The sequence below is a fragment of the Myotis daubentonii genome, chromosome 1 (genome assembly GCF_963259705.1).
Source record: "Myotis daubentonii chromosome 1, mMyoDau2.1, whole genome shotgun sequence".
Taxonomy (NCBI): Eukaryota; Metazoa; Chordata; class Mammalia; order Chiroptera; family Vespertilionidae; genus Myotis; species Myotis daubentonii.
This window is the reverse complement of record NC_081840.1, coordinates 220,395,895-220,418,011: the sequence shown is the minus strand read 5'-3', so window position 1 is coordinate 220,418,011 and position 22,117 is coordinate 220,395,895. Positions and strand designations below refer to the sequence as shown.

The 22,117-nt window shown below is 42.4% G+C and overlaps 1 protein-coding gene across 2 annotated transcripts in view; it reads right to left on the bottom strand.

Annotated features, from left to right (window-relative positions):
- Positions 1-22,117, bottom strand: part of PPARGC1A (PPARG coactivator 1 alpha) — a 663,751-nt gene that overhangs the window by 77,609 nt on the left and 564,025 nt on the right. For both annotated transcript variants that reach the window (XM_059674345.1, XM_059674337.1), the window contains one exon: positions 18,228-18,407. In XM_059674345.1, the coding sequence (XP_059530328.1) occupies positions 18,228-18,407 (180 nt within the window). The remainder of the gene's footprint in view (positions 1-18,227; positions 18,408-22,117) is intronic.

Genomic DNA, 22,117 nt, shown 5'->3' with positions numbered 1-22,117 from the left:
GGAGTACCATGCTCAGGCACGGGGATTGTATTTGGGCAATTCAGTGACAAGGCACCTTGACTGAGGTCCTGCTTTAAACACCTTTCTGCCCCGCCCACCACATCTGGAATGACCCCTTGCATATAATATGAGCTCAATCAATATCTAGCCAGTGATTGCTAGACAGGTAGCATCTGTGGCTACAATCCAGCCCATATCAAACTGGCAATTCCAGTCTTCTGGATTTCAGTAAACTGGCCCACTAACCTTTGCTGATTAACAGCCTTGTTTCTGATGAAGAATATTAGTAGATGAGACTCCATTGAGTGTTATACTCCACACCTGTGGTTATAGGATTTAAACTGAAATAGCTCACGCACACACACACACACACACACACACACACAAAGAGAGAGAGAAGGTTGTGAACAATGAAGGGCTGATAAAGTTGTTTGTATACACTATATAGACACAGACAGACAAGAATTGACAGAGCAATAGTCTCACCAAGAGTTGTTAATATGTAAGAAAGAAAGATACCAGGAATAGCCAGCCGAGTGTTTTAAAACTGCATTTTCTTGGCTTTCTGCTTTTAAATTACACACTGCAAAGTCACCGAGGAGAAAGCTTTAAGAAAACTTTCATTTGCTATGGTACAGCTCGCCGGTCTTCCTTTGCCTAAAAAAATAAATAAACCCCCTGGAAACGCTTCTTTCTTCTCATAGACATTAATAATGATCGCTTGAACTGTAAAGATTTGGTTTTACTGAAGGTAATGGAGTAATGTTTATTTCCATTAGACTGGGCCTATAAAATCCTCTTTTTATAACCGTGAGCCTACAATTTCAAAACAGCAAAGCTTGACATTTTGGTCTCTGACAGGCAACACTTAATATTGGGATATTTTAAAAATCTATATGAAAAAAGCTCTTAATACAAGATAGGCTGAACATTTTCCCCGCAAATGGTTTGTTTTAGCTATCTCTCTTCCTCCTGGACGGACGGGGAAAAGCAGACAGCTTATTGGCTTAGTTCGTTAGGCCAGGTTAAAGGATGCAACGGCGAAAGGCTCTTAGAGGAGCTTACCCTGAGCTAAAAATAGCAGGCACTAGAGAATTATCTTAAATACGACCAAATTTGTTCTGTATTGTGAATGCAGATAACTGGAATATGTTTCCATTTTTGGTCATTTGGGGGCGTTTTTTTTTCTAGTTTGGCTGGCCGTAGCTGACTATTTAACTCATTTCTGACTCAATTTGTCACATTTGTTCTCAGAGATTCGGCCCCGGGTGCTTGACTGAGGAATTCTTATTTCTCTCTGCTGCTTTTGTTAAAATCTAATGAGGTGTGAGGCTGCTGGCTAGATGTAAACAGGCCTTTTTGGAAGGCAGATTCATAGAGAATGTCATTAAGAGCCTACTAGGTGCCTCCTTTCTCTTGACCCTTCTGTCTTTCCCCTAAGAGGTGAGAAATGCAGTTTGCTCCATTTTATAAATAAATAGGCATATGTTTCACTTTCGATGTGAGAATCTCCTAAGTAAATAATCTACCAACAATGATCAATTTTCCTATCTGCTCACCCCTTTCGGGGACATTTTTAGTGTTTGTGTCTTCATGGCACTTCATTTCTAAGTTTACCACCGAATTCATGCTGTTATCTCATACTTAGTGATTGAAGACTGTCTTTTTCACCAGACAACCAACTCTCCTTCTTTCTTAAGAATGATTTTATGGCCCGACCAGTGTGGCTCGGTGATTGAGTGTTGGCCAATGAAGCAGGAGGTCACAGTTCAATTCCTAGTCAGGGCACATGCCTGGGTTGTGGGCTCGATCCCCAGTAGCAGGAGTGCAGGAGGCAGCCAATCAATGAGTCTCTCTCATCATTGATGTTTCTCTCTCTCCCTCCCTCTCCCTTCCTTTCTGAAATCAATAAAAATATATTTTAAAAAGAATTATGTATATAATACATCCTTGTGTTTTGAGTACCTGAGTTGATCCCTGGCCCATGGTTGGTGTACTTTAGATGTTGATAAATGAGTCAATTAGAGCATCCTGTGTAATAACTGTATACTGAATATAACACATGAGTCAGCTTATAGCCCTGGGCTGGGTAAGCTGTTCCCTTCTAAAAAGACAGCACATCAAGGCCTTTGATAAAATAGCAAAGATGAGCATGCATTTCACTGCTCTACAAAAAACAGTAAGAAATTCAGGTAAATGGGACCCTCTCTCTTTGCTCTTTTTGTACCCTGATTTCTATGATCATAGCCTATAAATGAAAACAAGGCCACAAACATGCTTAAGTTCAGAAAAGCATAAATGCCTTGGGAAATTAGCCATCCTTCACCATCCCTCCCTTTTATCCTGTGCTAGATTTTTCCAAGGTATCAGGTAACTCCTCTACAAGAATGGCACAGTAAACGTTAGTCGTGTGATCACTTTCCACAAAAGGTAAATTCTTTTTATTATAATTTTTGACAAGAAAACTTCAATGACAACAAGATATTTGCAAAACTGTGAAGTCTGTATGCACTGAGAGGATCAAACAGGTTAGGAAATGTGGGCACAGTGCTGGGGACAGCGGACTGAGTCCCTGTGGCCATGCATCTCATGAGCTCCCAGGTGACAGCTGCTTCCTGGTACAGGGGCCCAGTTACTCAGACGCTCTGAAACCCCATAAGGGACCTATTCTTTAGCTCTTTGTTGAGTGTGAGAAATGTTTCCCATTCTGTGGAGGAGAGGAGCCAATGCTCAATGGCCATTATGGAAATATGGTGGTGCTTTCATATGCCAGCGCACATTGGCTTAACACAGCTACGTGTCTCAGAACCACCATTAAAACCACTCATATACCTTAAATCTGAGCACCAAGTCTCCTTGGTGACTTAGAAGGCAATTCACAGCCACTCTGGCAGGCACACAACATACTGCTGTCACTGTTGGCTCTGTTTACAAACCTTCTCTTAGAGAACATGCTCTCAGATCTTTGATATGTCTTATTTTTAGCATGATTGGTCTGAATGGCTGAAAGGTCATTCTCTCTCTCTCTCTCTCTCTCTCTCTCTCTCTCTCTCTCCCTCCCTCCCTCTCAATTTTGTAGAACTGCTGTAAATCCATCCATTAACAGACATCAAAATAGCGCTCTAATGTGCATGGATTTGCACTGGGCAATGAGGAGGTGACGAGGCACCAGCTGAAGGCATATCCTTTCCCTCACACAGTTCATAATATAACTTGAGGAACACGATCACCTAGAAGGCTATAACCACAATGCAAAGGCCTCCACAAAACGAAAAGATGCTCTTTTACTCGTGGAACAACAAACACTGACTTTGTGCCCAAGAGGGCCACCAATAGTGTCCTAAATTCGGGGACTTAATAATTCATCCTTTGCCTGGTAAGGGCTCCAACTGAACACAGACCAAAACAACCCGCCTTTAGAATAGCTTCTTGTTATAATACAGTTTATGAAAATGGTGCCTATGGAAAATTGGACTCTCACTACTGCAGACTTATTTCCAGTGGCACTCAAAGGAGGACAGGTTTAATTTCTGACAAGCCCCAATGGCTTGCCTCTCTCCATCTCTGCCTCTGCACTTAATTTGCATTGACACTCTCCTTTCCACTGCTCGGCTCCACAGAGGGCCGTGAGATGGCAGGGCAGCCAGCCTTGCACACGGCCTGGAACCAGCTTTCATGCTCTTGGATGAAAGGTCAGGTGGAAAGGCCCACCACTGGCACCATTAATCTGGTCACCCAGAGACCATCCGCTGGCTCAAGAATAGCTTACAGGTGAGTGATGGACAGGGTCATTGCTGGCTGACTGTATCAGGGGCTATTATGACAGCCATAAAGAGAAAGGGAAAAATTGAACAAGGGAAGAATTACTCCTGAAAGGGACATGAAGAGAGACACAAATGCCTTCGTACAAAAGTTAAGTGTCAGAAAGTACCAGTGGAGCTGGGCTGCTCACAGTCCTCAGAGCGGACAGCATTCTTTGAAATTGCTGAAGTTTGAATATTAATGAGTGGTCACCACCTACCAAAGCTTGGGTCTGAATAGAGAAACCCGAGCTGTCCATTCTCTCCCCTCAGGTGAAAGATGAGACAACAGGATGAGAGAGTTTGTGTAAAGAAGACACCATGATGGCATTCCTTGGGTTTCTAGACAGAAATTAGACTTAAGGAACTCAACCCTGTACATTATCTGAAATCCTTTATCCAAAACCAAGCAGCACAGTTTAGTGATTATTTTGCAGTTGCTAAGGTTGGTGATTTATTTACAAGGATCGCCAAACAAAATGGGGAAAAAGGAGGAACTAGTCATAGTACTAATATTACAATTTAGTGTGCTCCAAATGAATATATACATGTGAATTATGCATTGTCCAGTAGTGGTTAATGTGGGGACGAGATAGAAAAGCATGATAGGTGGAAAGTAATTTCATTCTAAAGTAATGTGGGGAAGTTAGTTTTAAGGATAACTCTGCTGAGCTGTATTCATCTTGACCCATGAGAGGTCTGTATTTACTAGTGACAAGAAAAAAAAAATAGGTGGTCTCTTCATCAGAGGAAATGTTGAGAGCTGTGTATTTTAAAGGGAGGAAGTAATCTGACAGATGATACAATGAAGTTCCATATTTCATGGAGCATTTTCTTACTTAGCTCTGCTACCTGGGAAAGACTTACAGGATGACATCAAGGCTCCAGGAACATGTTGGAGCTCTAAGCATATGGATGTGTGTTGTATTCATGCCTCATTGACCTCCAATCATCAGGCCTTATTCCCCAAAGGCATTTGTGCAGATGAACCAAGAAGTGGATCACACTTAAGCAACACATTTTTTATTAATGTATTTAATGAAAAGATTTCTGAATCATTTACATATTCCCCCCATCTAAAATACTATAAGAATTGATTTCTGTAGTTTGCTGTGATGTTGCAAAGTGACTGTAGGGAGCTATTTAGAAATACAGCCCTGAGAAATACAGGGCTATTTGCTTTCACACATATGGCCCCAGACAGTCATATTCTGGGTGTTTGTCTACTTTCGGTAGTTCTTAGTCTTATCTCTTTTGGTCAGGGCCCACTTCCTGCTATGATCTCCTTGCCTCTACCAGCTCCTTAACTTTCTAAATTATTTCTTCTTATCTCTCATGTGCTTGGGAAACAGATAACTAGAATGGCTTACATTGTACTTGAGACAAAAGGAAGCCAGTGCAAGTGAGAGCTGGACAAGCTCATCTGGGAATAAAATGCAGTTGGTTCGGGGTATGATATTTCCACATCTGGTTTGGTTTTGCAGAGACATTTTTACAAATGGTGTGTTTCTCAGCTATATTTCAGACAATTAATAATACTGAGTTAATAATGGCCAGAGAAATGAGGTCTACTAATATGAATTATAAAAATAACCACTGTGATTAAGTAAAATGCACCCTATCTATGGAACATACATCTTTTCTTTCAGCTCCAAAATGCGTAGCTGCAAATAGCAATAAGCCGGCAACTGAAGGGAAAAGGTGAGACCCGTGTTTTGTCTTTCTGTTCCAAAGGTACAGTGGGGAGGTCACACAGTACTGTCAGAGGGTATCGTGCCTTTTGCTGACTCAGAGAAAAAACACATTTGCCATTCAAAAGACAAATTAAACTGGGCATGGATCATGCTACCTGGACCTCCAGACTCAGTTATCTGCTGGGACCAGGCAACTGTCAGTTATCTTCAAATGCACCTAAACACAGAAGTCTTTGCTTCTGTGTGGACAGAATGTCTTTGTCGCCTTTTTAAGTTGGAACAAATATCACCAAGCAGTCCAGAGCAGATGTGTCCCAGGAGAAACTGACACAGATTCCTTTAAGACAGGAGCAGCCACCTCAGCTCCAGTGCTGGGATGGGCGGGTGATAGGATTAAAGGAGCTAGAAAGTGGCATTGTGACCTAACGTAATTCGCAAAGCTGTTGCACCCAGAGCCCTGGAATCGGGAACCAACTGGGGAAAGAATTCACACATCCTGTGCAGCACTGCTGTGTTCAGATGCCTCCATGGGGACAGAGGTGAGCCTTCCCTCCAGGTAGCACTGCCTGGAAGAAAAAGCCAGGCTGCTGTGTGCAGCTCGGAGGAGAGCAGGGTGTCGCCGCGAAGCATGTGCTGGCAAGACGCAGGAAGATCCTGACATGAGAACATTTCTGGACAGAATCTGAGCTGGCAGGGATCCCTGGACACCCAGGGCAACTGTGTCTGGAACACAGAGGCTCCAACTTCTCATCTGAACAAATGACATGGCACCCAGGGAAGCTAAGGTCCTTAGGCCAAGAGCCCATGGAAAAACCAAGGGCATTCCTATAATAGAGGCACAGTTTTCCCTGTGTAAGCACTGTTCACAAGCAGAAATAAACTTCACAGAAAGGACGGGGGAGAAGAGATTTAGCTGGAGCATTACAGGAAAGCCACAGCGAACCGTTTGAAAGGCTCAGTAGAGGGGTAATGAGAGGAAGGGAGAGGTAGCATGCCTCCTGGAAGGGACAGGACTGTCCCTGTGTGGGACTGTCTCATGAGACAATAAGAAGAAGGCTCCAAGAGATCAAAAAGCCACATGTTAAGGATGTCGGACACAGGAAAAGAACGTGTCAGCCCTGCCGGCAGGGTTGAAATATCATTCTCAGAGAGAAAGGTCAACAGGCCCTAAAAGGTACAAAACAGTTTTTTTCCAAAGGGATCCCCACATGCGTTGCCAGGGGTGCCACATTCTTGTCCCATCAGCCTTGTAAGCTGGTTAAAGGGCTTTCTGCTGACAGCCTCACTCTCTTCCCAGAAGTTGCCTTCCTCTCATCTTCCCACATCAAGTGCAAGAAGCAAACTGCTGTTGGTATCAATACACGATGTGATGTATAGAACACTGCAAATCCCAGATCTCTCAATATCAAATGCTCAATCCCTCCACATGGCGTTCACTGGCCCCTACAGCTGTGCTCTCGCTTTGCAATAGAAGGTTGCAAGAGCTTGGAGGAATGCTCTCTACAAATTCCACTTCAACTTCAAGGTGAATGTGCTCCTTAGGATGGTAAGTGCGCCGATCCAAAGAAGGGCAGAAGTGATCTGTGATGACTAGGCTACCAGGCAGGTAGGGATGTCCCTGTGCCACTTCCTGGTCAGAGAGCTGATTTCACTCAATTCCAAAGGCCTGTCTTCATCAGGAACCATGAGCTTCATGGAGGCGCAGACCATGTCACCTTCGAATCACTGTATCCCAGACATTGGCCTGACCATGAGCACTCTGATGGTTGACAATTATTTTGTTTTTTATGGGTGGTATATAAACCAGTGAGAGAACAGAGAAGCTTTTAAAATCCAGAAGTAGGAGCATGGGAAAATCTGCAAATATGGAGACCCAGGACTTTGGCCAGCACATTGTTTCTCATGGGAGAAAATGGGACCATCCCTACCACAGTGACCTGAGATGACAAGCGACTGCAGTTACAGACTGCAACACCTTCTGTCTCCAGGGCCTTGGAAGGAAGTCAGGGAGGATCTGAACACATCTAAGAATTTCTCAAAAGTGAAAGAAGTCCTCAGCATCCATTTCTACACATGCCTTTGGTGCAGAAATATCAGCCACTGTGGACATTCTCTACATTGCTCCCTCGCTACTAGTGAGTACCTTTCATTTTTCCTCCTGCCTCTTTCCTACCCATGGCACATTTGGCTCAATCATTTCTTTTCTACATCTCTCATCGTGGGAAAGTTTGACCAAAACATTCAGCTCACACTTAACAGTGTTCTGGTAATGAATTAAGAATTAACTGCAAATGCAATGAGAAGGCTTTCCAGAGTATAGTTAGAGATTTTCATGGCAATTAGCACTGATTTGCACTACAAGAATTAAAAAAGAAAACACCGAAAAATTGTTTTGAAGGAGAACAAAAAAAGCTAGTCACACATACACAACCCATAAAAATGCTTCCAGCACTGGCTGCAAATGATACCATTGGATGACAGAAGAAACACACCAGATTAGCCAATTAGCATTCACCCAAGAAAAGCAAATGTTTTGGAAGGGGGGAGGGATGGAGCTCATCAACAGTAATATCAACTTTACAATAGCCCTAGCGGTTTATCTACCCAAAGCAAGGGCTGCCTCCCCACATTTTTGTGACCCTCTCAACAATTCTGGGGGGGGGAAATGTTAGTTCAACATTATCGCCAGCCAGAATATGGCTCTATTTATGTGACAAGTTGACAACATACAATTTCATGCTTGTTGAACTGATCGGTGTTATATATTCACTGTGAATATTATGAAGCTTCACCATTATAAATATGAAACGGTATACACTTATTCAAAATAACTCCAGCAGTGGCAATTTATAGCTTGGTTGTTTGTGTTCTTAGGAGGTCCAAATGCCACCTTAAGAAGCTGCAGCGTGCAGAAACAGATGTGCAGTGTGACTGCGACCAAAATGGATTGACGATGACCTACGTGAAAGCAGGCTATTACATTTTGGTCTGCATGGCAGCTGACACCGGTTTGTATTTAGATATGTGACTGTTGGGAACACTGTGTCCTTAAAGCTCTGTTTAAACATGGGCCAAGGCATTTGTCTCCTGGACTAATTATTTTACCACCCTGCTATGGCAAGTATCACTTTTTTTTTTCCCTTTAGAAAAAAGGAATGTGAGTGTGTAAGCACACACACAGGCACGCATTTCCATGGTGCCTGTAAAGTTACAAGTACTTTAAACCTTGGTCGTGTCAGGTGAATGTTGGCAAAAGCCCTCGAATGCCTGTATAACAGGATTGTACCACTTTCTTGATCAGGTGCCTGGGAATAGGACCGTCAAATCCGAAGCTGCCCCAGCAACTGCTTTTGGTCAGATTTTTTCTCCTTTTCTCTCCCCAACACCCTGCCCTTTCTTTCTCTTACCAATGCACAAGTGTTTGCTACCACAAGGACAGATTTGGAAGAGAGGAGAACAACACAATTTATCCAAATGTGGAAGAAATTGAAGGAACCAGGCACCTTGCTCAAGCTAGATATCAAAAATTTGCATAAGTAGTTTTCCAAGGACAGGGGTGTTATTGGGAACAAAATTAATTGCTTGTATTGTATTCAAGGGTCCCAACCTTGACCAAGTGTGTGGTCCCTTCCCTGCTCCTCTGTTACCGAAGTACACCCAGAGAGTCTTGTGAAGGAGCTCGAGTTAGTTGCCCTCTGCAGGTAGACCTAAAAAGGTTATGGTTTACTAATTTATTATTTAAGTGAATTACTTATTTTTAGGGAGACCTATCAAAAGTTTGTTTACCCAAGAGTCTCCAACATCTTTATTTGACTCTTCAGAAAAATAAATCCAAAACAGCTTAAATACAGATGATGTTGTTCCAGGATTTCTGGACATTCTTTTGCCTCCTTTTTGTTTGTTTGTGTGTTTAATATTAGGTGACACCCCTAGCTTGTGTTTTGAAATCTAGCAAAGGATTCAGTGACCAGAATCTTGGATCACTTCTGAGACATTTTAATTATAGTGTTTAGGAACTTCCTCATTCTAACAAAGTTCACTACCCAAAATCTGCCTTTCTCTCTAGTTTTCCTCCTGGACTAAAGTCAAGGTGTTGTCGGTCTGTCTAGTAAATCCAACTCACACGATAACATAATCACATACATTCATTTCTCGGGGACCTTGGCGGTTCTTATCTCCTTGCTTTTATGATCTCCTAGGAACAGCCAGGAATAGCAATCTGCAGCCTGTTTGTAAAGCCATCTTAGTCTGAACCTCGCCTTCTCCTCTTTTATCACACGGCCGGATTCCGCAGCTAAATCCCACTCACCCTGGCAAAATTTGCTCCAAGCTCCATTTCAGAAAAATGTAAGTATTCTCTGCGTGTGTGGAACACATTAAGGTGTCACAGAGGGCAATTATCATTTCAATGAACTATTCATTAATAGAAGATGGTGTGTGTGCTTAGCTCAGATGTACTGATGTGCTGCCCACTGTACACAATATAGCCTGCAGCTACCTAGTTCATGGTCATCGGCGTGGCAGACAGGCCACTCTGCAGTTCACACGGCCCCCGTTCCTCTCTGTGCTTTGCTCAACTTTATTTTACCACTATATCACCTAGAACATTAAATGCAGTGCTCAAGCTCTGTGTTAAATCACAATTGTTTCCTATTAAGTGTTCCGAGCTACCCATTTTTATTAACCATTATTTATTAAATCCTTAATAACATAGATAAAATAGTTAATTTGTGTGTTGAGCCATGGATGTTAATTTGTAAACATAATAACATACTGCAATCATTTGCATAATAGCATTTTAATCTTTTTAGTAAAAGCTGTAATTCCCTACAAAGTACACTGCAGTAGAAGCTAAGTGACTATTGGTAATAATACAAAAGGCCTGAAAATTCTGATCCTATTATGGTGTTGGAACATACCCAAACTGCTTCCATAATCTCTGAAATGTTACTGTTCTCTGATTTAGGTGTCTGTGTCAAGAATAAAAATGAAGTATAACTGCTAGCAGTAGACTATTTCCTAAGTGTAATTTAGTATTCACTAAGCACCGGCACTTTGCAAATAGCTCTGAGGCTTTCCTTCAAAGTCCCGAGCTCCAGCTACACCTACAGAGTGAGAAACGCCAAGGAACTGACTCTGCACCCTGTGGTGCCAAAGACCAGGCTCTGATAAATCTTGCTGATTTGGCACAAGGCAGGGCACCGGCCACCAAGGATTTGGCGACTGAGTCTTCTCCTTCCTCCTGCCCTACCAGCCTGCTTGGACCCCCTTGAAGTGACTGCCACCCACTGAGCAGAAGTTTGAGAGAGATTGAGAAAGTAGGAGAAATACTTAAGGAAGTTACTTCTGGGGGAAAAACAAAAAACAATCTACAGGGGGTTTGGTATCTAGAGCCCATTAACACCAATCATGAGACTGTCCAGAAAAAGAAAAAGAAGGCAGTTGTTTAAAAGTCAGGCCAAGTCATTTTACGCAAGATTTGGTAATTCATTAATCCATCCTGCCACAAACCTTGAATGAATAACTTGCAGTAGTAATGGAGATGGGCAGGTCTACAAAGTATTAGTGTTTAGAACCTGAAACTATGCAAGTTATTACATTATTTTGGACTAGAAAAAGGCATGAAAGTATCTCCTATCATTGTTTTGCGACAAATGACATCATGGATAAGAAGTCATTTGTCTTCGTAAAATGTTGCTCTTGCCAAGAATATGAATGTGTATTTCATTGTGTATCTCTCACCCCTTTCCCTTGCTCTCATTCTAGCTGCTTGTAATTCAGCATCTTTAAGCAGGCACCGGTAAAACACAGCACCCAGCTCTGCTTTCAAATTCTAGACCTCAGTGCGTACTGAGTTGAAAGTAACCTGAGAGGCTAAAAAAGATGGGAGAAAAGGGTCCTTACAAAATGGTTTTACACCACAGGCAATTCATGCCATAAAACTCACAATAAAAGTTTCTGCTGGTAAAAGAATAGGTGCATAATTATAGGGACAAATTAACCTTGTTAAAAATGTAAAGCTGGGGTATGGAGCACAGAGGGAGTGATTTGGCTTAACAAGGCGGTCTCTCGTGTTCATCTTTTTATCTGCTTTGTGTGTTGATCTCATTCAGAGGTGAGCCATCTGCTGGGCTGTCTTTCCACGACATTGTATGTAGGCAGGGGACAGAGACAAATAGACACAGAATATGTATAAGGTTACCACACCGTTGCTATACAAATAGACAGTCTGTCCCATGCAGCATCCTGATTCATGATTACTTTAATGGAGTCTAATATCTTCGAAGTAAATCAAGAGGCAATGAACCACTCTTTTCCTGATTCCTCTCCAAGTTTTCCTCCTTGTGAATGTGAGTCTGCATTTTTCTGGCCTCAAAGATATCCAACTGGAGTGATTTTTATTGAGATGACCTCGTGGAGAGTCCAGGAGGTGGGAAAAGCCTACAACAGGCCCCTAAAATGGTTCACAAATTTCTTGCAGTGTCCAGAGTATTTGCCACAAAATAGTTTGGTCTTTACCCAGAAAAGCACAAAACAGTAGGCTCTACAATCAGTGTGCCTAATCAAACATACAGATTCTCACTTTCCAAAATTGCAAATGGCTAAGAACTGGATCGACTTCCACGAAAAAAAACAGCAGACAATCTCATCTCTTATAACCACAACCTATATTCACGGAAGCACCCGCCAGGAAAGTTCGTGATGGTGAGAGATGGTCATGTAACCAGCACCCTGTGACTTGCTATTTATTCGTAGGGGTTGATGCCAACAGACATAACACCATGGGTCAGGACGCCCAAGCCGTATTTTTCCAGTGGTCAGCATAATGGCGGGGGAGAAATAGGGTGATAAACCAGATGTTCCCAAGATAAGGCAGATGTTATCAAGCCAAGAAGTCTAAAGCCTCCTTTAACAGAGGTGTGAGCACACACACACACACACACCGGAACAAAACTATTTCGACTCCCCGCAAGATAAGCCGACAGGAGAATGTGCAACTAAGCAGCACACAGGCTGGGGCAGATCGTTGCTCTCTGATTTGTGACTCTTCGGGATGAGCATCTCGCTGATTTATTCCCAGAATTTGGAATTTTGTGGTAGACTACAAATGCAAAGATAAGTACAACATAAATTTTTTAAATACTCCATAAGTCTCCATGAGTTTCAACATTCTTCAATGTTCTTATGTTACAGCCAATTATCTCCCCACTTAAATGGCTATTATTTTCTAACTTGAAGTCTATGTGCTCCATAAGTGTCATTACCAAGTGTGGCAAAAATCTGGTGGTGGGCTGTAAATTTAATTTAAATGACAAACATTTATTGATTGCAAATTGGAAATTCCAGAAATCTTGCCAAAGCGATTATTGTAAGTTAAGTCAGTCTCTCTACGTAACAGAGGAGAATTTATGCCTCTGATGACTGAATTCACGTGAGATGGTTTCTACATAGGCTTCATTTGCTCTGTTTGTTTTGTTAAAATTCCGAGAGGTTTGCCATTCATAGAAAAGTCTGTCGGACCGCAGCACAGTTAGAAGCAGGAATTCATTACCATGGAAGGCTGCAGAATTTCCTCCAAGGAGACAAGTGAGAAAAAGCAGACACCATGCAAATTGGTGGATTGGGTTAAAAATGTTCTGCCCCTAGGCAGCAGGGAGATGGAGAGCCCCTTTGTAAAAGGATTCAGGAGTCTAAGAAAGTACTTCAACTCCTGAAGGTGGGTAGAAACTTAACCAGGAAGCCAGCCATGAAGTTCTGATTCTCTTTGGAACATTTTTGAGTTAGCATTCTTTTCACCTCCCTCCCTAACCCAACTCATATTCATCAGGGCTGATGGAATTTTCCTTCAAGGTATTTCAAGTCTTTGTTCCCTAGACACTATCCCTTCTGCTGTCACCTTGTCCCTTCCCTGTACCTGCCTCACATAGGGCTGGGAATGTGGCTGGGCCTGATGTTTCATTTCCCCTACTATCTGCTTGACCATAGTTCTTGCAGCTATTGGAATTATCACTCTTAAGTACCAGCTCCATTATATGAATCTGCTGCTTAAAAAACTCTCTAAGGACACCCTAAGTCCTACATACCATAGAAACTCTAAATATTTTTAACTGGGTTCTCATGCCAGCTTATATTTTGTACCCACCCCAAATCCAAATGCACTGCTACTCCTATGTTCCCGGGAATGTATATTTTAGTTTGAGTAAACCAAGCTCCTCATCTCCCTCTATGAAATCATTTCACTTTAATTCTCTTATCAGCCTTGGTGACATTATTCTTACCAATTCCCTACTTAGCTAACACACACACACACACACACACACACACACGCACACACACACGCACACGCACCTAGTCCTGCATTGTTTGCTAATTGTTTCACATTTTTTTTCATTTGGCCTCCCAAACTTTGATCATTAGGAAACAGACTGTTAGTGGTTTATAGGTAATCTTCATATTACCTAATGCAGTCCACGCCATTAAAAATACATGATGGTCAACTCATTCATTATGCTGCACATATTTATTGAGCACTTTGTGCTGTTTTCTAAGAAAATGTCTAGGAAAATGTCAGTGAATAAGACAAGCAGGTTCCCGACCCCCAAAATGCTCACAGTCCATAGACTAGCCAAGATTGTTTGGAACTCACTGGTAAGTACAGCACATATGCCCATTTTAGAAAGAAACAGAATAGAATTGAAAGTCTAAAGAAGGAATGTAAAATCTATATTTCTATCAAGATGATCAAATATTCTTGAAAGCTTTAAGCCAGCATTCTTTTGGTGGCATACAGAGAATAACTTACAGACAACTAACAGGACACTGCTCCCCACTTTTTGTCCTGTAAACGTTCACAGTATCAGACCTTACTGAGAGTTAAGTAATTGCCCAGGGTGAGTGCTGGCTACAGCTACGAGCCCTTCTCTCCCCACTGGCAAAGGCAGGCTTCAGAACATACTATGAGATAACGACATTCTCATTCACCTTGTTCTAAAGAACCCCAAGTAGCTGCATTCTTAAGTAAAAATGAATGAAAGATGCCCATTAAAGCAGATATTAAAATAAAGCAGGGGCAAGGTGGCTCACGGGGATGCAGAAGGGGCACTGTGTTATTTACACTAACCCTATGCCACCCATCTCTACACAGTGCCATGTGGTAAAAACAGTCCTTTATTCTCTTCCTTCAAACAAAGCACAAAGGCAAGACAGGGAAGGAAGTTATGTTGCAATATTTCTGAAACATAAATCTTGCTCCCAGCCAGTCCAGGGACAGTATCCTGTTTTCCTGACACATGGGTCGGATTCACTGGAGGCTGCACCGCTGGGCCTCGTGTCCTGGTTTTCTAAGTGGCTTCTGAATCAGACCTGGTTACCTGCATGTGCACATCCAAGCACAGGCTGTGCAAGCAGAGAGCGTTGTTTGTGTGTATAGTTACTCAACCCACGTGTACAAATACGTGTTGGCACACCTTGCTCCCACTCAGGAATTCACTCTTTTCTTAATTGTGACATTCAATGCCATCCTTTTTATTTTCTCCTTCTAACGTTACATAAAAATTAAACTTAGATTCGAAAGTATGGAATAAGCCAGACGAAGAAATGCCTAGTTACTCCCAGGATTTTAACATTCTGCCTTTAACATTCTACTGTCTGTAGCTCTAAATATCCCTTTCTTTCTGCTTTGATTTGACTTCAGAAACCCTGTGCCAGTGGTGTCATCCGTGAGTCAGGGGAGAGGGTGCAACTCTAGGGCCTTATTTTATTCTCAGAATCCGAGGTAGAGACTGCTTGTTATTGGCAGATCAGAGGTGGCAGAGGCCGTGACTGTTTTTGGCTTGCTCAGTACAAGGCCTTCACAAATGTGATGAGGCAGGGTTTTGGGAACTGGAGGGAAGGAAGCGCAGGTTGAAGTCCGCGGTCGGAGGTTTAAAGGCACAGGCTCTGGGAACTGAGCACAATGCCTCGGCCACTCAAGGGTTATTTTGCTGCACATGGTCCTTCTTCAGAGGGGAGGAGACACAATTTTAGAATTACACCTAAGCTCAACGTGTCTGTTCCCCCCCCGCCGCCCCATTAGAGGAAAAGACGTCTGAATTTAGCACTAGAGGGCAAAGAGTAGAGGCATTGGCTTTACGCAAATGCCGGGGAAGCTGCTGCTGTTTGTCACGGTGCTGCTGCATATGGCCTTACCCTTTGCACAAACAAAGAACAACGGTCCTGTGACATCAGAGAAAACTCTGAGGAGGTGTTTATCTAACACTCACTTTTGCTGTCTGACACCAAGAGAATTCTTGACACATCAATCCTGAGGTCCCAGGCGTCTTGATTACTTTGTATAGCTTCTGATTCTATTACCTGAACTGTATTTTGTCTAGGAAATCTGACCAATTCATCTTCAATGTTTTATGGAGGGAACTTTCAACAACTTTTTCTTTTGTTTTTGTGTGTGCAGGATTTCTCAACTTTAGCAACGTTGTCACTTGCAGCTACATAGTTCTTTGTTGTGGGGGCTGCGCTGTTCTGTGCATTGTAGGATACTGAGCAACATCCCTGGTCTCCACCCAGTAAATGCCAGTAGCAGCCCCTGCCCCTAGTCCCGACAATGAAAAAGGTCTCCAGGCATCGCTAAATGTTTTCAGGGGTGCAAAACTGCCTTTAGTTGAGAACCATTGGGCTAAAATAACCCAAGGATAGAATAAAAAAATGAACCGTGTGTCTTAGAGCACTGAAAATAATTCAATCAGTGGTATAAACTTATATAGGAAAACACAAAAGTATGTCTTTGCATAGAATAAGATCTATAGATAACAAACTAGTTACTGAACTAAGTCTCCCAGGGTGTAAATGAGGACTACCTTATGCAGGGGCTACAGCATGAAATATGGGGACGTGAGGTCGTGGAGAAAGTTGTCTCTTTTGAAACCAGCCTACCAGGGAGGCATTGACTACCATGCCACCTCACCACATACACCTTTTATTTATTCCAGAACCACCATCTACAAAATGCATGGCATTTGCCCAATACGGAATAGCCGATTTTCAGATAAGAGTCTATGGAGATGGACATTTTCAAAAGTACTGTTTATTTAATGCAGCATGACTTAAAATGAGCCTGCAACCTGACAAGTGTACTGAATGAGGAATGTTCATTTTACCAGTTCTAACCAGCCCTGTCCTCACATGAACTCTCTAAGACCCGGCTGAGAAGCCTGGGAAAGTGTAACTAACCACAGACCTTCAGCATTTCCTCCCCCCTATTCCTCCTCCCCAGCCCTGCCTCCAGCACCTTAAGGCCTCTACTCAGGCCCATGTAAGGCCCCAGACATATTACAGAATCTGAGCCGTCGGCAGAACCTACAGCCACCTCAGCTGACCAGCTCTCCCTGCTCATGTCAACCAACACTGAGAGGAAAGATTCTGTTCTATTTTTAAATATATTGAGCAAAGAAACAGCTTGATATGTCTTTGTAAAGGATGGCTGTCACCCAAATTCACTGTTACTCTATTTTTATAAATGATATCGACTTTAAAGTCAGATAAATTGAGGGGTTCAATTCCCAGCTCTTTATTTGTCAACTGTGTGACTTGGGGGAAATCACCTCACCTTCCTGAGACTCAGTGTCTATAGATGCAAAATGGAAATGGCAATACCAGTGCCTAAGCAATGGGCTGTTTGGAGGGATGAGTCAGATGACATACATCAAGCACAAGTGTTCCAAAATCTGGCCATTTTGTTATTGCTATGATTGTTATTAACATGTCTATATTCATCATTCACTCATTATTCAATCAGCGCTTCTATGTGCTGGTTGCTAGAAGCACTCGTTAAATATTATAAAATGGGTTTTCCTAATGACTCGATCTTTCAACCAGATAACATTGAAGTGTAAGAAATGTCTCCGCTGGTGGATAAAAATACATTCAAAGTGCTTTGTATGGAGTCTGGCACACAGTAGGTAGAACCTGTTAGCTGATGATGGTGGTGGTGCTACTGGAAACTAATGGATTTGATAACGTATATTCAATTCACTTACCATCGTACTCAATGGTTGTCCTTATAGGAAACCATTTACTCTTGAGTCAATGAGTACCAATTATGTGAGAAAGAATTTTTTTCCTCAAAGTAACACTTTAATAGGGTGTGTTAATATTTTTTATTATAGGGTAGATTTATACTAAGAGTATAGAGCCTGGGAGGCAATTTTTACAACTGAAAAGGTAGTAAATTTCGACAAATGTATAAGTAAATATTAGAGCAGTTGGGTTTGAAGTTTCTAAGATATATAGACATCAGAGGTATGGTCAATAATATAATAATAAATTGCTCACCTAGTTTTAAAACAAATTAAAGGTAGACATCTAACCCCTTGGTTAAAAAGAAATGCCTTCTTTTGCATTAATTTATACTAGGTACCATTTTCTGTGGTAAATAAGGATAAACAGGTTTAGACTTTTGTTATTCTTTGTCACTAATTCTTTCACAATCCCTTAGTGTTTCAACATAGTTTAATGCACCCTACTCTGTTGTGGGTCCTTAGCCCCTTAACTTAAAAAGAAAAATCCATGTGTGTCCCAAGCAGTTTTTCACAAAATAGGAAGTGCCTAACGGTGATAAAAAGCCTTTTGAGGACAGCAGTGTAAGAAGTTATTATGTTTTCAGACCAATAATAATCGTGCTCATCTGGCCCAAGCCAAGTTCAGTGAGAAATTAATTTCCACCAAAGGGTGTCCTTACCTCAAATATGTTCGAAGGCTCATTGTTATACTGATTGGATATTATTTCTGATTGGTCACTGCACCACTTGAGTCCACCCAGAAAGCTGTCTGTATCCAAGTCGTTCACGTCGAGTTCAGAAAGGTCAAGTTCAGGAAGATCTGGGCAAAGAGGCTGGTCTTCACCAACCAGAGCAGCACACTGCAGGAGGCAGGAGGAAAGAAAAAAACCCTCATTAACTTCAGGAATTTATTAAACTGCAATAGCATGTGAGAGGAATTAAGCCTAGTTAATGCAACGACACCACCAAAGCTGGTTTCCAGGGTTTCAGTCCCTAGGAAAAAAAAAATCCCAATTTCTTTAATGCACTTTGCTCCCAAAGGGTACTTTGCCTGATCCATTCGCTCCAAAATTCTACCTCTAAATCCATGCTTCCACAAAGCCTTCTCTAGTTCTTCCAGTTACAAGTCAACTAGATTGGTTTGGGCCCCTTTGATAGTCAGCACTTAGCAAGTTTCAAATTATTTTCTGCTTAACTACATGTAAAATTTCACTCTACCCTGCAAGGATAATCCCTTTGAGGGAAGGATACAGATTTCATTTTACCTTGGAATTGACATCACCGATAACAGGCACTGAATAAATAACTGCTACATGAAAACTAGAATATAAGAACCCTACTAGGCACACTTTCTCCATGTGCGCTCCTTTAAACCATCATCATCCATATAATTCATTTAGAAACTAATTATACCAAGTCCTCTAACTTGTCCATGGTTCTCTTGCATTGTGACTTAAATCTTTTAGTCTCACTTGACTTTTCATGAACTTCTGAACTTCATCTCAAACAGGTCATAATCAAGTTCCTTGCGATAAAAGACAAAAATCTTATTTTTTTTCCTAAAAAGACCTTTATATCTTTCACTATGTCTAACACACAAATCGTGTGTGTGTGTGTGTGTGTGTGTGTGTGTGTGTGTGTGTATGTGTGAGAGAGAGAAAGAGAGAGAGAGAGAGAGAGAGAGAGAGAGAGAGAGAGAGAGAGATTTGCGATCACCTGACATCTGGAAAGGAAAATCACAATAGCATATCACAACCATATTATTTTTTATCATTCATGTATTCCTAAACTATAAGTGAATCCAAAGCAACTTTTTTTGGCATTTCAAAAATGATTTTGATATATTAATAGGTTTAAACTATGCTCTACTGTGGCTGGGCTGCTTGTCACCCAGGCCACCTTAGACTGGCCTTGCGTGGAGGAGGTGGTCTTTTTACGGTCCCTCACTGTGGCTTTTGGAGGAAAGTGGACCCCTTTGCCAAAGAGGTCGTATTCTAATCTGGAACTGGCCATCTGACCGCTGTTTCCTCACTGCACACAATGAAGAACCCCACAGAAACTTCCTACTGCAGGGATCTCGTGATGCCAGACACATGGGACTCTATCCGACCGCATGCCAAGGTGTCTAAACCAGCAGGTGCCCAATCTCAAGTGGCACCCTCCTGGCCCTGCCTTTGGGGGTTTTGAGAGATGTTGTGAAGTCATTCACATCCAGGCAGCAGTTGGGCATCAAGCTGAAGATCCTGCTTGACATTTAGATTTTGAATAAAATAAGTTGTATGCAGATCCTGCTCTCGAGCACCCCTGTTGTCCCTGGCAGGCGGCTTTACACGGGTTGCATGCAGCAGGGTTATCGGAGGAACCAGCTAGTGGGTAATGGAGCCAGAAGTGGGCCAGGGGAGGCAGGAAGGTACTTGGAAATCCATAAGACCCCAGGCCCCAGTGAGATCCCACACGGCAGGCACAGAGGCAATGCAAAGAAACAGCCTTGCTCTCCACATCAGAACTCTCTCCTGATCATTTTATTGGTCTTCCCTTTTTTTATTATCTGAGTTAGGCCAAAGTTACAGGTCAACATACTCGACGAGGGTGATATGTGAGCGGAGGCTGGGCTGAAGTGATTTCATTCTAGTGCAATGTTCGTGGTTTGTTTTGGGTGTAACACTTCCCTCACTGCTTATCCTCTAAGCACAAACACACCGTGTTAACCCTTCCACACCATGACCAATTCAGAGACCAGCGGAGAACTTTCTTAGTGGTACAAAAACTACTAGGATTTCACTGGGGGATAGTCCTTAAACACACACACACACACACACACACACACACACACACACACACACACACAGAGAGAGAGAGAGAGAGAGAGAGAGAGAGACACCAAAAGAGCAACAACGAAAATTAAAGTTAGGAAACATCAGATCTCTAGATCTGTCTCAAGTTCCCGCTGTGCAGAGCATGACTTAGAAACCTGCTCTGGAATGCTGAGGTGTCTGTCCCACCAACTGGGGGCAACCTCTTGCTATTTTTCTCTCTAACTGCCCTCGCTAGGCATGGCTCGTTCAAAACCCTTCTATCTTTCAAAAATATGCATTTTTAAGTTACTTTTGAAAACCATGAAAAAGAAAAGATCAGATCAATTTTTTTGGTGTGTTTTACTGTGCTGTCATTCACCTACTTCTTCCTTTTCTTCCCCCTTTACCCCCCCCCTTTCTCATTTTCGCTTTTATGTTATGATTGAAAAATGAGCCCTTGCTCTTGCCACTGTTGACATGCTCATAAAATCAGTGCTTCTGAATGGGGCATTCTCCTGATGATCTAAAACACATTAGCGGTAGCAAGTATTCCTGTTATTCATTTATGTGTGGCCCTTGGAGGGTGCCGGACCTACCAGTCCGGGCCCTGTAGATGCCCTCATCTGCTGTGCTGCTATTTACTGCTTCCCTATACATCTGTAACAGGTGTGCTTTATGGCAGGGAGGGACCCACACTCTCCTGGCTCTCTGTAGCTATGACAGCTATTTCACTACCGTAGCCTGAATTTTATAAGAAGATTTAAGAGGATAAAGCGGTTACTAAACACAAAAGGCTAATTATTGTACGTTATTTCACCCCAACAGACTTTTCTCTTAGTTAAGGAGCAGACAATAAATTAGCTTAACTGCACTGATGATAATGAATCATTATAATTAAGTATAATTCTCCATTAACCTTTCGGAGGTTTTTTTGTGCCGTGGATGGTAAATTTTAAAGAGAGAGAGAGAGAGAAGAAAGGGTGGACTTGGCCACATTAATTATGTTAATGAAAAAAGAATCACACTTCTTTTTTTTTAAAAAAAAAAAAAAGTCAAGACAGGGGAGAGGGTACAGGAAGGGGGCAGTTCAGAATGACAGTCTTAGCGAGTGTATGTCGTGTGAATCGTCTCTATCAATCTCAGTAACCTTAGTGCACATCATCTCGTATTAAACTGTGAAACACCGGGGACTCCGAGTAGCCGTAGCGGTACAGGCCTTTATTAACCAACGCGCTATCCTGTCATTATGTGCAAAAGGGCATCATACGTTTTAGGATGACAGCAAACATTAATGATTCAAAAAATGAAAGCTGCCTACGCTACCTGCTGCTGGTAATATGTCAGACTGGCGGAGGTGATTCCCAGGGCTGCCGTGGCCAGCGCCAGGCTCCCAGCAGCTTGCTGCCTACCGTGCAACGAAAAAGTGACCGGCCAGTCGCAGCCAACCGACAACTCAATCCCCGGCTGGACAATTAGCCTGAGACCTCACCTCCTCCTCGAGACAAAAAGGAACGGGCCACTGTCCTACATGGTTCTGTCGCTTGTTTAAAATGACTCCAGGAATTCCAATGATTAAAGCAAATGTGCCGTGTTTCCGTATGATCTCGTTCCCCCATCGACTCCCAGCAGCATCAGGAATAATACATGACGGAAAAATGAAACTACAGCAGCTGAGACCCACGGCAACGGCCAGACAAGCACCCACAGGACATGCCAGCTACTCCAAGACAATTAGGACTTGGACGCCACTTAGAACCCTGACTCATAATAGCTCC